At 38.1% G+C, this 18,006-nt stretch overlaps 1 protein-coding gene across 1 annotated transcript; it reads right to left on the reverse strand.

The window, feature by feature from the left end:
• Positions 1–14,002: 14,002 nt before the first annotated feature.
• Positions 14,003–18,006, reverse strand: LOC139722079 (ceramide-1-phosphate transfer protein-like). The gene is made up of 4 exons (XM_071633404.1): positions 17,883–18,006; positions 15,591–15,828; positions 14,987–15,138; positions 14,003–14,180 (listed from the first exon to the last, which is right to left on the reverse strand). Exons 1-4 carry the CDS (start codon positions 17,978–17,980, stop codon positions 14,003–14,005), a joined length of 666 nt encoding a protein of 221 aa, XP_071489505.1. The 5' UTR covers positions 17,981–18,006.

Here is an 18,006-nt window from a genome sequence, read left to right on the forward strand (position 1 = left end):
ATTCTCGACGTCATCTTGATACGGCAATCTGACAGACTGCTATTTTCCAACACACGAGTTATTCCCGGCATCTCCGACCATTCCGCCGTAACCTGCTTGTTTCGTTTTAACAAACCAGAGAGGAATGATGCTACGTTCTCATCTCGCAACATAAAAGGCATCAACAGGACTGATTTCGCCAACGACGTGTCTGACAGTAACATTTCGTCCTTGTCAACAGCCGACGTTGATGATGCTGTGAACCGCTACAATTCAGAACTTAGCAGGTTACTGGACATTCACGCACCAGCCAAGACTCGGAAAGTGAAGTCTCATCAGTACAGTCCCTGGTATGACTCTGGTATCTCTGAAGCAAAGAAAGAGCGGCGGCGACTTGAGAGGAGATGGCGCAACAATGGAAAGCTGCAGACAGACAGAAAGTTGTTCTGTGATCAGAGAGACCGAGTAAACTACCTTGTGTCCAGAGCCAAACGCATCTATCACACCAGACTCATCGAAAACTGCGGAGATGATCATAAGAAGCTTTTCAACGTCGCCAATCGACTTTTGAACCGCAAACAGTCATCTCCATTGCCTAAACATGTCGATGGCTGTGCCATGGCTGAAACTTTTAGTCAGTTTTTTCATTCGAAAGTTGAAAAAATCCGAGATAATTTCAATTGTAATGTTGTACTATCTGAATCTGAACCTGTTACCTCTTCCACACTGGAAACCTTCCAACATACAACTACTGATGAAATACTTCTCCTTCTTCGTAAATTGCCTCCTAAATCCTGTCCATTGGATCCGGTTCCAACCATTCTCTTAAAGGACTGCGCACCCACGTTTGCCCCGATTATTTCTCAAATTGTTAACCTCAGTATCGAGCAAGCTACCGTACCCTTATCTTTAAAGAAAGCTCTGATCCGTCCTTTGCTGAAAAAACCTTCATTGGATAAGGAATCATTGACAAGTTATCGTCCTGTATGCAATCTTTCATTTTTGTTCAAGATTTTAGAGAGAGTTGTGTTCTCGAGACTCTCAGACTATATGCTGGAACATGGTCTATTCGATCCTTTACAGTCGGCTTATCGCCCTCACCATAGTGTGGAGACCCTTTTGATAAATGTTTCTAGTTATATTTTAAGGAAAATGGATTCCGGATCCGTCACAGCAATGGTTTTGTTGGATCTGTCTTCGGCCTTCGACACTGTAGATCACAGAATTCTTGTCAATACACTTAGAAGTTTGGGTATCCAGGGACAAGCTCTCGAATGGTTTAAATCATACCTATCACACCATTCACAGTCTGTTCTTTTGAATGGTGTCACATCGTCTTCAAAGCCATTAGGCTGTGGTGTACCTCAAGGCTCTGTTGGCGGGCCCACCCTTTTTTCTATCTATTTGATCGGTCTGCGGAAAATATTTCAAAGGCATTCTGTTCGGTATCATCTATATGCAGACGACATACAAGTTTTTGTATCTTTTCCACCACATCAAATCCAAGCATCTCATGCACTGCGCTGTCTAGAAAATTGCATCATTGATATTGATGCTTGGATGAGGTCTAACTCATTGTTTCTAAACCACAACAAGTGTGAATTTATCCTTTTTGGTTCTAAATCTCACTTGAATAAGTTGGATATTAATTGTATTTCGATTGTAGGTAATGATATTCCTCTGTCAAAGTCATGTCGCAATCTGGGTGTTATGTTTGACTCTCACATGGCTATGTCCGATCAAATCACCAACATTTCTAAATCAGTCCGTTATCAATTGCGCAATATTGGTTTTATTCGCAAGTATTTGACTCGCTCTGCCACGGAAAAACTTGTTCATGCACTTATTTCTTCACGCCTTGATTTCGGTAATGGTTTGTTTTTCAATCTACCAAACTCGCAAATTGCCCAATTACAAAAGCTACAAAATGCCGCTGCACGTATTGTTTCTTTGTCAAGTAAACGCAGTCATATCACACCTATCCTGAAGAGTCTTCATTGGTTGCCTGTACAGGAGCGTATTCGGTTTAAGATACTGCTTTTGGTTTATCATGTTATTGAGGGAACAGCTCCTGATTACAATGTTTGTTTGTTTCGTCAATACCAACCTTCACGAACTCTTCGATCCTCAACTTCAGGTCTCTTACATATTCCGTTTTCTAGGAAATCTTGGGGGGAACGAGCTTTCGCTCACGCTGGACCAACACTGTGGAATTCACTTCCTCGTGAGCTGAAAGACTCGAGCTCTATAACATCTTTCAGGAGTAATTTAAAATCCTATCTGTTTAGCAGTGCATTTTGAAGACCAGTGTCTTTTGAAGACAGACTTTCATGTCTTTTTTTTTCTGCTTCTTCATCCTTCTTCTATTACTGTGATGTACTTGTATTTTCAATCTGTTTGCTTTGATGTACAATTGTAAAGCGCCTTGAGCATTTAATCAAAGTGGAGAACGGCGCTATAGAAATTGTATGTATTATTATTATTATTATTATTTCGTTATGAAATCAGTCATTTCATTGACGAAATGTTCATGTCGTTAATGAAATGACTGATTTCATAACGACACTTGGCGCTCCAAACAAATTGTCCATGGTTTTAACCATGGTTTCTATTGTACCACCTTCGTGAATTCGGGCCTTTATGTGCCACGTTTGCACCCCTGACTCAGTCGACAGCATGCCAACTTCGCATATTCTGCTCGAGCGCACAAACCCGCCCAAACCGATCGTTAAATCGCCAAATGCCGCAGTACGATGAAAGCATTTCTCGCTATTCCATACCTGTCACATGTGGCTTGCATTTTATGTCGTGATTGACAATCAAGAGATCTTCCCCACTGGATTTGATAGTAAATTTCAAGTTTTTGTCACTGTTTTGTGTGCAAAAATCATGCCTCTACAATGATGTATCTACTGGTCATTTGAAAGAAAAGCAACCATAGATTTCTCGTACAGTTTGCATGAAACCAAAGCTCGGCATTTTCTCTACAACTTTGCTCATTACATGTCCACGGTAACATCAATTTATGAATGTTTTATAGATGTGAAAAAAAAAAGAATGTTTTCCCAAATTATGACTATGTGTGCTGTCTCAGAACACACAAGGGCGCGGGCTTACACCATGGCACATGATGAGTTAATGGGAAATGCTTTGCCACCACTCAAGTGGACAAAGTTTATATTCATCTGCTGTCAGGAACATCCACAATCTTTATTTTGAGAGATTTATTTTTTATTTTTTATTTTTTTTTTAAATGATGTGTAAGCCTTTTAAAATACATGTACAAGCTTGTAGACTCCTTCATATATATATATATATATATATATATATATATATATATATATATATATATAGATATATTTCTTTTTAGTGATACAATGCAAAATATCATTATCATAGTTTAATAGCAATATAAAACAGGGAATGTAAAGTTGCACAAAAGTAGACATGCATCTCATTTGAGGCTGGTCTTCTATATGTTCGTTTACAAGTCTGTTAAAACAAGGTAAAGGATGCTGAGTATTTCAGTTTGTGAATGGCTGAAAATACAACACTTATTGTGTGCTACAATGCAAAGTTATTCCATTGTGGTTCTTGTATCAGCTGAAAAGCAAGGAGTTAATGTCGCACAAAGTCTACCGTGAATGCACTCTTCAGGTTTTCAGTTGACAAAGTGTATGACTCCCTTATAATGAAATGATAAGTATTGATAAACAAACAAACAAACAACAAAAAGATATGATTTATGCAATTGTAGTGGGCTGAATATAATAACTGGCAACCAGGGTTTTCATAAAGATGTTTGACCTTTTATGTTTGTTTCAGGTGCTGAAGAAATCAGAGCTTTCAAATTATGTTTTTAATCTTGTAGTTATGCATATGTGTAGTGTGTTGTGTGATATTTTCCCATGGACAGGGAAGTTTATTATGCAAAATCTGCCATGAGAGATGTGAAAGTAGATTTCACTTGCCAAATGTGTGTAGAATTGATCAGGGAGATTAAAGAACTGATTCAAATCCTCTATGTGAAATGAATTAACCAATGACGCAAATTGTCGGCACTATTGTCTTTAACCTGTTGAAGACGAGTCCCAAGTATACTCAGGCAGGTGTCTGTGTTTATTAAATGTTTATACTGTAAAAGTGGTTTCTTTGGTGGTGGTTTTATTTTTGCGCTTTGAGAATGAACCGCAAATTTAACATCACGCGAAAATGTTTTGAACTCACCGCTTGTTACAACGCTATTGCGCGCGTGCACACACAAAGATTCCACGCATTGAGTGTATTGATGGTCAACACACACACAGCGATACCACGCAATGTAGGTACAATCATGTTATAAAGTACTCGAGAGACAGGATTTCAGGTAAGCCCGCCTTTAATTCTGATTTCTATTTAATAAATAAAAGAATAATTGGATTATAGTTTGGGTTTTCATGTGCAAAATAAAACAGTTTTTGCTGACAGTGAATTCACAGATTTTGCCGACAGCGAATTTAAACACACATGAAAAAGTCGGCACCGATGGAAACCACCAAAGTATCTGTACGCGAAAGAAACCACTTTTACAGTAGCAAAGTCAGCTCATCCTCAATGGGGTGAAACATCCTTGATGGTAACTGACACAATGTTTTGCCTCCGTTGGGTTAGCCTTCGTCAAAGGCTTTCGGCCTCTCTAATTTCAAGCAAATTGGGCAGAGGGTGTCTGAACACACACAATCAGTGCCACCATGGGGAGGTATCGCCCTGATGCAATCACATTCAATTGGTTCTCTGTAGGCCTCCTCACGACTGTTAACATTTAATGACAGAGAGAGAGAGAGAGAGGGCCTTCTATAGAGGCTGACTTTCGGTCAGAGATAGGCTCTTACCAAACGTGTCATGACTGTACATGCAATGGCTGGAATTTGTTATCGTCGGGTTTTTTAACCCTATTCTAACGGGGAGGGGGGGGGGTCAATTTGACCCCCCCTCGACATTTCGCGCCGCGATTCCGCAACGCGCAAAGATTTTGCCGCGTCGTTTCATGACTTTTTTCTTTGAAGTCTCCCGCATATTTTGAGACCAAATTTGCGATGTCCGGGTACACCGTTCTAAAGTTACGTAATGTTTTGCGTATGCATGTCAACCCGAAAATGGCTCAAATTCATGATATCGTGTGCAAATCCAATGCAAATTGTGTTTTTTGGTTAAATTGATATAAATTAGATTATTTCAACTTTTAACATTGAAATTAATCAATTTTCATGTAGATAAGCTTGATAAAGTGCCTGCAACAAATTTTGGCCAATAAACAATAGAAATAAGAAATTAACAAAACAATAAAAAACAAAAGAAACTGATTTTGGTTGTGCTATCTTTTTACAAGACAATTGTTCAATGTGTCTTGAGGAACTTTTTTACACAAAAATTTAGCAATCATTCAGTCGTTTTAATGGAATTATAGGTGAAAATATGATTTCATGCGTAAAATTGCATAATTAATTTACTAAAAATAGAAAATCAAAATTTTTCTTTTGTATGACCATGTAATCTTGTAGTTGACATTCGGCTCTATGTTTAGGCAAAATTTTGCGGCGATCGCGCGATCGGTGGCCGAGATCTGAAGGGGGGGGGGTCAAATTGACACCCCCCCCCCCCCCAGTAAAAACTTGGTCTCAAATAGCCCAGTTAGAATTTAAAACTTCTTTGAAGAACATATATGGTGACTTATGCAGAGCTGCGCAGTCACCCTGATTCTGCAGGAGTCTCCCTAAAAATGTCAAAATCTGTTCATGTCTGAATTGGAGAATATTAAAATCTCTCTGATTTGGGAATTATTTTCGCCCATTGAAATGCATGTAACACACAGATATCTCCGTGATTGCTGTGTGGAATATCCCTGATTTGGATGTGGGAATGTTGGCAGACCTGCTTATGGTGGCGAGAAATTTGGCCTCTGGCCTTGTAGAGATTGGTGGGGAAAGCAATCTATAGACTCAGCTATTCAAATTTTGCAACCTGAAAGATATTGCCAATCTAATAAAACACAAAACCATACTGATGATTATGATAATAATTATATGATTATATTTTGATGTATGCAATGTATTAAGAACCAAGTGGATGATGAGACTACTTCTTAAAATGGAAATTATGATGATTATAGTAATGATACTGATCATGCTGATCATGATAAGTGATAAAATTGATGACAATAATTATGATAGTGGTGATAAAAATGGATACTAGTAATAACAGTAATGATTTTTGTTGTAATTATGCACCTCCCCCAACATTGTGATATTCAAAGTGATGTGCAATAAATCATTACCCTAATAACTGGAACGAAATCGGCAACTGCAGTGCATTTTTTTCCACCCCTAGTGGAGCATTCTCACCAAGCTAGAGAATGTACAAGCGTACATGCTTTCATCCAACATCATTAATGCATGGGAATCTTATTGTAATCTGTGACAAATACCTTGGTTCACTAGTATTTCAGATTTCTCACTATATCTGGGAACAGCAGCAAAAAATATGAGTTTGGCCCTTCATAGTCTCTTTGTTATGAAAGAGCTCTGATATGTGTTACGACCAAAGTCACACTAAAAAAATTAATGATCGCACCAAAGACCCATGTACTGTAAAACGTGATATATTTGTGGCATGATATTTTCGCGAATTGGAGCCAACTGCCTTTTTAGGGGCATGACATTTTTTCGAGCTGCCACTGGTATTCAATACATATAGTGTAGACAAGAACTCTTGCTTGCATTTTAATTTTACAAAATCTTGGCGCTTGCAAAATTCGCGAAATTAAAATGCACGCGAACATTTCTCGTTTTGCAGTATTGATGTTCAAGCAGTTTGTTAACAGTGATATTTCCAGCACAAATACTGTTAGATCTGTCATTAGTCCTACAATGTGCGACGTCCAATGCCAGACCTCTTTTACATACGGTTCCACTGTAATGTTTTATGCAGTTTCCTATATACTTGGTGTTCCACTTGCATACTCTGGCTAAGTGAGAGTAACTTTTTTCAGGGACACAAATGTTTAAACCCCCCCCCCTTTCTTTTTGGTGGAGCTTGAACCCTGCCAGGGCCAATCCACTCGGACATAATTTTTCTTCTCTTCTTTTTCTTTTCCGTTTTTGTTTGGGGGGGGGGATTGATATGTTGTTGTACATAGTCCTTGGTTAATGTAAATTTTTATTTTTACTGCAAAGATATACTTATTTGTATTGTGATAGAATGAGACTATAGAGAGATGGATATATTCAATGATTACAGATCTATTGCAACTAGAAAATAAATTCAAAATCAAAATTTAAAATTCAACTTGTATAAATTGAAACTTTATCCTTTTAGATGTAGCTGCATGTGTGTTTGCTATTAATTTTGTAACCCAGAACTGATGTATTTTGTACAAAAGCACATGATGCGATTTATTTTCAATAATATAGCAATATCATCCGAGGCCTGTTACTTTCAGTTGAGTTTATCTACATCAGTTTATGACATAAGTATGACCATCTACATATCAGACAAGACATTAAAAGTACATTGGTACATGCACCACGTCTCGTGGACGTCTTTCATGTGTGCAAAAATATGACTTTTTGTCATTAGTTAGATATGTCCAAATGATGTGCGTTTTCTTTATTTACATCAGATACATGAATGGCATATTTTGATGTCTTCATAGTCTTTTTCTCCATAGTCACAATATGATGTGAAAGAAATGTGTTTATGACCTTTTTCTCAGCAATGTTGTATTTTCTGTCTTTAAAATACCCATTTACATGTCATTAAGACTGCTTTGTATGACCACCTAGACTTCTAATAGACGTCATAGATACACGTATGACATCTTTTATGACGTCTGTATGACGACCGCGCTGATGTGAACTTTATGACATGTCTCTGCTACAAGGGTAACTGCTTTTAGTCTTGTCAAGTTTGCTATGGTAATACCTGGCAGATATCCCCCTTTTTAACTTGTTGCTATCCAGATCAAGGAATTATGCCTAAAATTAAGTTGAGAAAAAGAAATGTATATACAATGTATGTGTATACAGCAGTGCACTTCTGTTATAAGGAACACGGTTATAATGAAATAAAGATTTCGGCCGCAACATTATCGGTTCCTTGGTTTTTAGCTCACCTGAGCCGAAGGCTCAAGTGAGCTACATGTATTGCGATCGCTCTTCGTCCGGCGTGCGTCGTCCGTCGTGCGTAAACTTTTACATTTTCATCTTCTTCTTGAGAACCCCTGGACCGATTTTCACCAAACTTGGGTAGAAGTTGGCAGGTAGCATCTCTAGGGGAATAGGATCTCAATTTTTTCAAGTGGGCACCATACCCCTCCTGGGGGCCCCCAGAGGGGCCCAAACCCCCCAAAATTAAGGAATCTTAAAAAATCTTCTTCTCTAGAATCAGAAGTGAGAGAGCTAAGTTAATACTATGAATTAGTACATTGATGACTGTAGTTTCAAGTTTGTTCATGGCGGAATCAGGGGTGCCCCCCTTGGGACCCAGGGGAGGGGGGTGGGGAGGGGTCCTAATGGGGCCCAAATTGTACATTTTCATCTTTTTCTTGAAAATGCCACTATGAATTTTCACCAAAGTTGGCCGGTAGCATCCATAGGGGGAAAGAATCTCATTCCCATCAAATGGGCACCATGCCTTACCTGGGGGGCCCCAGGGGGCCTAAATTTGGACCGAAATGGTAAATTTTCATCTTTTTCTTGAAAACCCTATCACTAATTTTCACCAAACTTGGCAGGTAGTATCCCTAGGGGGATAGAATCTAAATTCCATCAAATGGGCACCATGCCCCACCTGGGGGGCCCCAGAGGTCCCACCCCCCCCCCCCTCCTGTAAGGAATCTTTACAGATTTTCTCTAGAACTGGAAGTGATTGAGCTAAGTTAATACAATGAGTCAGTATGTTGATGACTGTTGTTTCAAGTTAGTTCATGGGAGAATCAGGGGTGCCCTCTCCCCCCCCCCCCCACCCCCTTGGGACCCAAGGAAGCGGGATGGGGGGGGGGGGGGTCCAAATGCGTGCCTAAATTTTCATCTTCTTGCTGAAAACAACATAATGGATTTTCACCAAACTTGTCGAGTAGCATTCCCATAGAGATGAAATCTCAAAGTGTTTGAATGGGCACCATGCTTCCTTGGGGGCCCCAAGGGATCCAAACCTCCTAAATTATTAAATGAATATTAAATGATATTTTTTCTCTAGTTCTAGTCAAAAGTGATAGGGCTTTTCCCAAGCTGCATAATCCAACGTTCTATAAAGTACAGTGTACTTGGCAGATATTTTTCCCAGTGTGATGGAATATGTAAATGGACACCATGCCCCCATTCTCAGAGCTACCCCCACCATAAGTTTCCAATGTTCTCAGGTAAGAGTCTGCAAGAATGCATGGAAGGTGAATTTGCGATACTCAGGTGAGTGCGCGACCCGCGGGTCTCTTGTTATTTTTTATTTGTTTGGTTATAACAAAATGTCGATGTAGCGAAGAAAACTGACGGTCTCGAGGACTTCGTTACAATGGGAGTCCACTGTATACATGTATATCATATTGATATAATCAGGGCTCAGCACTAATTTTCTATTTATTTACTTTTTTGTAGCCTCTACGGGACACATAGATCTTTGAACCTGAAGTATTGTACATACGTTGAGCCGAGGGAAAAAAAAATCTGTAGTGGCCTGAAATAACTGCAAAAGTTGGAATCCATTGTGAATCTTAGTTGCCCAATCAGGCCACTAAAAGATAGATTTGGTTTCCCGACACCATTTCTAGCGATCCCGGGCCACCAAAACACCGCTAATATCGGACCCTGTAGTTTCTATTATACATGTACTCGGCAAAACAGGAAAGATGGTGAACATTTTTTTCAAATTCATATTTCTCATAGAATATTTGGCTAAAAAATCAGTGTGTTATTAAAAATAATTTACTCGGCAAAAAGGAAAGTGAACACTTTTTCAAATTCATATTTCTCACGAAATATTTTCATTTGGCTAAAAATGAATGTATTCTGAAAGATAATTTACTCGGCAAAAAGGAAAGTGAATACTTGTTCAAGTTCACATTTTTCATGGGATATTTCGCTTAAAATCAATGTATTATTGAAGATAATTAGTTGGCTTTTAATCAGGTATAGATCAATAAGAATGAAACTTTATGCATGAGTGAACACATTCGTTTTTCTCTTCCACATAACAAAGGTAAAAATTGCAAAAATGAAATAGCTGTCATTCATGCATAAGTGTTGTTCCATATAACAAAGAGAACAACTTACAAATATGGAGTTGTTCGTTGTTCACACACACACACACACACACACACACACACACACAAATCTATTTTGAAAAAGTGACTGCTTGATTTTCTTCGATTTGAAGTAAAAAAAAATGAATAATGAAATACATGTACATCACAAAGGAAGCAGTTTTTCAATTTTGCAAACATTGTAAGGTGTAAAAATGAATGTTTGAACAGGGGCGGATCCAGGAATTCCGTGAAAAGGGGGGGGGGGGAGCAAACAATATTTCTGGTGCTACTTCCGGGTTTCAGCTCATATTTCTCTTTTTATTTCTTTTGTTTTAACAACAAAATTAAAGAGAGGGGGGGGGGTGCCCGATGCGCCCCCTCTGGATCCGCCACTGGTTAAAGAAAAATATTAACCTATGGAAGACTGAATTGAGCTCTTCCTCCATTCGGGCTTTCTGTTTACTTTTTGTTTATTTTTTTTCCTCTTTTGTCATCAAGATGAATGTGAACAAAAATATTTACGTATTTACATTTCTATATGATTCTATATTTACATATTGACATAACGTTATGTACGGAATTTGATTTCATTTGTTGGTTGACCGGTCAGTTGTGAGCAAAATATTTTCATTATGGATGTCAAGAGCATCCAAGTGCTAGACTTGGATGAAAAGAACCTATATGCATTGCAAAGACCCTCATTTCTCCGTGACCACTGAACCAAATTCAATGAGGTTTCCTGCAACTGGTAACAAGTTATAATTTCATTCCTTAAAAAAAAAAAGAATAAAAAAAATAGATTGTTCTATTATTTTGATAGTTGTCAGCAGATATCGCGTAGCTCTACAGATTGATCACTCACGTTCTAACCCGCTTATCTTTCAAGACATCGAGGTCCTAATGTTCTGCTTGCCAGTAAACGTTGTTAAGTTTATCTCCGCTGCTCAGACGATAAACTCCACTTCATAGACAGTCGGGTGATTGGACCTGTTGAGTTGCTGTTATTCATCAACCTCCAAGGAGATAACTTGGCGTGTGGAGCCTGAGGCCGACAGAGCACAATGTGTGTGACCTTTGAACCTCTTCTCGGATGCGATTGGAAACCAAAGGTGTACCTTGTCACCCTTGACCAGATCGATATCGATATGGAGATAAACGATGGGAGGCTTTCGGGAGTGATCGAGTTTTCGGATCACCATATTTTGCTTGCATGGCCTCCCAGCAGTGATGGTGGACTAAAGTAGGGCCTAACTTCGTTTTCATTTAATGCACTGTGCTGCATGCAGATGAATTCCCCAATTGTGATCATACAGTCGCATTTAAATGCACGATTACGAGGAAAATGTGAAAGCGAATTTGTCATGTGTGTTTCTCATTGGGTCCACGTGGGTTCATTACGAATTGATTACACTGCACACTTTCCATCTCCTGGGAGTGATACTTTCAGACAGTTTAATAAGAAAGAATGTGGAAAATCAAAGTGAGAGAGAGAGAGTAGTGGCCCGGGTGAGGGGTGTCGAGAACACCTCATCTCGTAATGAAACGAACGTATATTGCCATAACCAGTTACCGAGATATTATGCACATGTTGTTCTCCATACCTTGTAAAGTGGTCCTTTATCTATTTTGAATATTTCTTGAAATTTCTGATGTAAATAAGTGACTAAATGAATGAATAGATAAACAAATGATAATCATTATCATCATCATCATCGTAATTATAATTATATGTATCTAATATATATATATATATATGTATATATATATATATATATATATATATATATATATATATATGATATACAAGAATTGGTATCCTAACATATCTTATGAAGTGGGGCTAAAATTTCTCTTAAATCAATAATCTAAATCCTTGTTTCTAACATAAAGAAATGAACAAGTTTTTTTTTCAAAATATTTGATACACATTCACATCTCACTCACAATAGCATAAATCAAACAATGAGCTCAAATGTCGTGCTTGCGTGTATCTTTCGTCAATGGTATTCCTTCCGAAATTAGAATTGAAAACAAAAATGAAATCCGGACCTTAACAGAGAAACAACAATAAATCACAAAACCTCAAATTCAGATCAGTGGCTATAGTATAACCGCTTATGGAGTAAATTCATACTGCTGTAAGTATCAAAAAGCAAACAAAACAAAGAGTACTGATTTGATTTTCATGATGTGAATTAATGAATGCAGTCGTCATTTTGAGTCGTTATGTTGGGTCCTCGCATGTCAAAACACACACAAATCATCCATATGCAACTATTACACACAAACGTCCTTTGAGGCCTGTTGTATTTTGTAAAGTTATGAAGTAGGCAGTGGCCAGTTTAAAGTTTTTACTCGCACGCAAACACATACGCAAACACACAGCACACAAAAACAGAAATACCCTTGATAATTATAATTATACACTTGAAATCAAGACTGCTCAAAGAAACAAACAATGAGTTCATTCTCTGCAATTACCAATCGTTTGACGATTTTATTGAGTATGCATTTCATAAAAAGAAATAAAAAATAGAAGTAGTATAGAATTCAAATAGATTTCATTTTGTTAAATTGCACTGTACGTTGGAATTCTTTGCACCAACATGTAAAATTATACATTATTTTACTTATCTCGTGTGTGTTTTTTTTTTAACTGGTCCTAAAGGGAGCCAGTTCTTAGCCTGGTGAGCTGGAAAGCCAAACGTTTTGTTGTCGTCGTTGTTGTGTCTTTTTAAGCGTTACTTTTGCAATAGGCTGATTTTCCTTGCCTCCGATTGTTTGTATAGGATACACTGCAACTTGTCTTGTTCAACAAAAATAATGATGAAATATTTGACCTGAGAACGTTATGGTTTTGATGTGTTTTTCCTCATGTTTGTGTTTATGTCATAAAATGGAAAACATTTCTTTCTTGTTTATTCCTTATATTTTAATTTTTTTATTACCCGCACAATCCCCTTATCTCAACACGAATAAAGAGGAAGGGAATTTCAAAACATTACAACACATGATATGACACACAAGAGTGGAAAAATTGCATCGTTCATCATGTTGTGGAAGACAAAACCGTCTCCCTGCATGGTGTCATAATGATTATGCCTCCAAATCTGTACTTCGCAAGTTCCGTAGATAAAATCATAACGAATCAGGGCCCGCCTCAAGCCTAAAAGGGTAATTCACTGTGGACTGACAGTATGCTTTGAGAAACAGCAAGAACAGTTTGTATTTCATTCATTACCCCACCTTGAATAGACGGTTATGAGCTTCTCGATCGGTATATGGGCCTATGCCTATATACAGGCCTACACTCGAGTTAACTTGTATTAATTATTTTAAGAAGTCGTGCAAAGCTATGGACTGATATTTCAGGCGCAGTAATAGGCTTATTCATTGAGTGGTTCTTGAAACATATCACACTGATGATGTTTCGATGAAGATTTTAATTCATCCAGATAATAACACGTAATCAAAATCTATTCGACTGGACACACTACATCAGTTGTCTTGTGAAAATCACAGAGGGATTTAGGCCCACAGTTTGCGTGACCAAGGAGCTTCAGCTCCTTGGCGTGACTCGCCTAATATAGTAGGCCTAAGTAGCACGAGTCACGAAACTGCATCTATCCGTGATTTTCACAAGTGTGCCTAAGTCCAGTCGAACAAATTTGATTACGTGTTATTGAACATGATTGTTACACTATAAGTGTAAAGCTGCCGGTGTTCCGTGTTTGGCAAGTTGTGTTCTTATTCGACAGGGGGCTGGGCGGCATCCTCGGCCTTATTCTTCTCGGCCTGCTCCTTCGCCTCCTTCATCAGGTCGCACTTGATAAATTGCGCCTCCATGATAGAGAAAATGGCCTGCAGCGCGGCGATCGTAGAGGGCATAAGACTGAGTGCTTCCTCGGTGTTCTGCTTGATGTATCTATGCAGGAAAAGTGAGATTAGTATACAGTGACAACTTCTTTTTTTTTCAATGCAATTCAATAGTTTGTTTATTTCCATCATCAAACAAGGAAAAAGAGAACATGATTCAAAGCGGTACAAGTTGTCGGTTAGTCTTTCATTCATCTGATAAGGGCAGTTGTGGTGTTTTTTTTTTCAAATACAATATAAAGTATATGCACGAATGATGGCATCAAAAAAGAAACTATGCACTTTGTTAAGGCAACAAAAAAGTAAGTAATCATAACGATGGAAATCAGTGTTCCACTGAAAAGCCAAGCTTGTAAGACGTGGAACACTGGAAACAAAACAACGACAGCACCACTTTGTTATACCAATAAAATATATTTGTCTCCATTATAGATAGTGGAGTAGGGTAGCAAACAATCGGAGTACTCCGGTTAAACGGGTGCATCATACTTAGGATTTAAATGAACAGTTCCTGTGAGTGTCACAGAATTTTGTCATTTGAAGTAGGCACCTACTAAGTAGGACCTAGATACTTTTCTTAACAAGGTTGAATCTGCTCCCGCCAAAAAAGAGTGGCGATATCTTATCAAGCAATTCAAAGTCCTGATCGAATCTGTCATTGATTTCTCGCATTTGGAATGTTTTCGGGAAAAGTCCGAATTTTCTTGTGATATCTTCTCATTATAAATGGAGATTGTGTTATTTTAGCTAGCACACTGACTTGTACCAAGAGAACCATAGAACATGGGGAAGGAAATGATCACCAAAAAGAATATAAAAGCAGGGTAACAGAAGGAAAAAGGGGGATCTCTTTACTTTTTGACGAAGTCTTTGCGTATTGGTAGCGTCTTGCATGCGAGGCGGGCGGCAGTGCGGATGGGGAGAGCGTTGTGCGGGGCGAGTGTTTCGTCGTACGCCTGTCGGGCTAGTATCGACATCTTGGTATCGTCGTTCGCCTCTCCAAGTTTCTGCAGACAGTCATTAAAAAAGACATTATCTCTTTGAACAGTTTCTCTTTCCTCGGAATTATGATACCATTGTTGTTATTTCAGTATGGACAAAATTAAGATTTTTATCCTACTTTCAAACTCTAGTCATCAAATTCGGAAAACGGTCATGACATTATATTGTTTTCACATTTAAACATAAGTATTCAATGTGTACAGTATAAATCATCATGCTTAGTACAATGAATCCAGCACTGTTTGATTGTTACTTTCCATTTGTTTCTCTTATTGTGATACACGAAGCGTTACAACGTAGACCAAGAGTGTAGCTTTATTCCAGCCGTTTCTGTGCCTGACAAAGTGCGTCTTCCAGGAGGAATGCAATGAAGAGAGAAAGAATGACCAAAAAAAAAAAAAAAAATAGATACAAAGCAAAGAGGTAGAAAAAAACAAACAAACGGAAAAAACCACACCTTCATGGTGTGAATGAAGAAGGCGACGTCCCAGTGCATTTCCAGGAGGACCTTCGATGCCGCGGTCGCACCAGCCTTTGTCTTCTTCTTGATACCCTGGGCCTTCTCGTGGTCGAGAGCCTTGCAGACTGCACTGTACACTGCAGCATTCTCCTTCTGCAGTGCGACCAGGGCCTTAGTGCGCCCCCTCATGTCCTTGGAGGCAAAGTGAAACACTTGCCCCATGCTGTCGTATAATCTGTGAAGAGTGGAATGAAAACACTCCTGGGTTTGCGTGGAAGCGTCTGACAATTCATGTCGTGGTAAAAAATGTATCTAATGGCTACCATGACGTGTCTCATGACACACAAATAATATAAGTCTATAGTGTGATAGGGACTGAGTGAAAGCAGAAATATTAGCAGAACACATCAGTGAAAGTTTTTGGTGCCACCATCCCTGGATGATTAGACTACAACACTTTGTGACGTCGCGTAGGGAAGACGATATATTAAAGAAAATATAGAGAATATTGAAATATTTTCATCTTTCTAGCATAGAAAAGAGCACTTGACTGAACACCCCTTTTAAAAAACAGATGAGTCCATGTTTGCCAAATGGAGATATTTGCGCTTAAAGGTCAAGAAAAATAAAGAGAATAATAATGACAATGCTTCTTTTGACCATAACTTCAAAAATGGACCTTTATATCTAGTGACCAATATATCATTTAAAAGGTATTATTTTGTACTTTATGACAGAGACCGTACTTCAAAATCTTCAAAAATAGACTTATCGGTTTTTGCGAACAAACTCTTCAGATGGAATGTTTTACCCATAATGGGATTATGCCATTATAATATCGACCGAATGTGCACTTTTGATGAAAATAATATCTTGTGGTATTGTCTTTACATTTTCTTTATAATCATCGTCTGCCATACATACGTCACAACATGTTTGAGTCTTTTCATCCAGTGATGACGGCACCAAGACTTCAGAAATCCATACCTTTTCTGATTTTGAACAGATTGTCTGGTTTTCCTCAATCCTTCACTGACGTGTTCTTCTTTGCTAAACATTCATTTTTGGTTTCATTTCCGCTGCATCGTATTTGCCACAGTGTCCCCTCGGCTGAAACTCCCTGCATGCCGTCCCTCCCTTAGTTTACACGAACACGGATACTAAAACGCGAAATTCTACACCATGCATGTTCAAGTTGACTTCGATAAAAGTGTCAAAACAGACGAACAATTTTGTAGATTTGATAAAAATCGGTCCTGAACTGAGAGAGCTGGCAACTTTTCATTACCCTGTAATATCTTGAGTGTTATCTGCTTCCGCAATAGTTTCGTGTTTGTTTGGCTTTTTTTTTTAATGTTAACAGACGCAGTTTTCTCGTAATTATTCACTTTGTAAGACTGATACATTTAAGGGAGCAACGTAGATTACAACAATGAGAGGAAACAAATCATGCACAGAGAGAATATACGCTTTAACTCTTTACATGGAAATGTGCCACGTTCGCACGCCCGACTTGAGTCAGTCGACGGCGTGCCAACTTCGCATACAAGCCAGTTTACAGTTCCACTTTGCGCATGAACAGAAAAAAGTCATTTGATTGATTGATTGATTGATTGATTGATTGATTGATTGATTGATTGATTGATCGATTGATTGATTGATTGATTGAATAGTCTGACAAAGTCGTCACAACCAAAATGATTAATTGTGGCAGTTTCACATCAAATGAATAAAAACAAAATACATATCTAATTCGCTACAAAAACTGAAAATACACCTAACTATTCATGATGAAAAAAAAAAACATATCATATGAATTGCACTGTAAGATATGAAGATATGAAATGCTGTTATCTGGGAGGGATTATCCCTTAGAAGAATAAGAAAGGGAATAAAGACGAAGGAGGGAAATATATATATATATATATATATATATATATATATATGAAGAGTTTGTTTGCAAAAACCGATAAGTCCATATTTGCCAAATGGAGATATTTGCGATTAAAGGTCAAGAAAAATACAGAAAATAATAAGAAAATGTTTGCTTCTTTTGACCATAACTTCAAAAGTATACCTTTATATGTAGTGACCAATATATCATTTAAAAGGTATTATTTTGTACTTTATGACAGAGATCGTACTTCAAAATCTTCAAAAATGGACTTATCGGTTTTTGCAAACAAACCCTTCATATATATATATATATATAATATATATAATAATATAAAGAAGATGAAGACAGAGAGGAAAACGGCTGATATATGAGAGAGATTTGTTAACTCTTACTTGGCAATCTCTTCGTAGCCTTCCATGAACTTGCCGAACTCGACATCGTCACCAGTCTTCGCCGCGACGAAAGCATCCCTGACCACCACGATGTCCATTTCGGCGTTTGATTATGGAAGATCTC

This window comes from Diadema antillarum, unplaced genomic scaffold, assembly GCF_040938485.1.
Source record: "Diadema antillarum isolate AM-2024a unplaced genomic scaffold, OU_Dant_1.0 scf00000014, whole genome shotgun sequence".
NCBI classification, from domain to species: domain Eukaryota; kingdom Metazoa; phylum Echinodermata; class Echinoidea; order Diadematoida; family Diadematidae; genus Diadema; species Diadema antillarum.

Bases quoted from the DNA above. Each gene is read 5' to 3' on its own strand.
- LOC139722079 (XM_071633404.1), bottom strand. From the start codon at position 17,980: ATGGACATCGTGGTGGTCAGGGATGCTTTCGTCGCGGCGAAGACTGGT. The intron at 15,139-15,590 runs GTGTGGTTTTTT...GACTGTCTGCAG, and splicing joins TCTTCATTCACACCATGAAG to AAACTTGGAGAGGCGAACGA. The intron at 14,181-14,986 runs GTAAAGAGATCC...TTTCCTGCATAG, and splicing joins CGCAAAGACTTCGTCAAAAA to ATACATCAAGCAGAACACCG.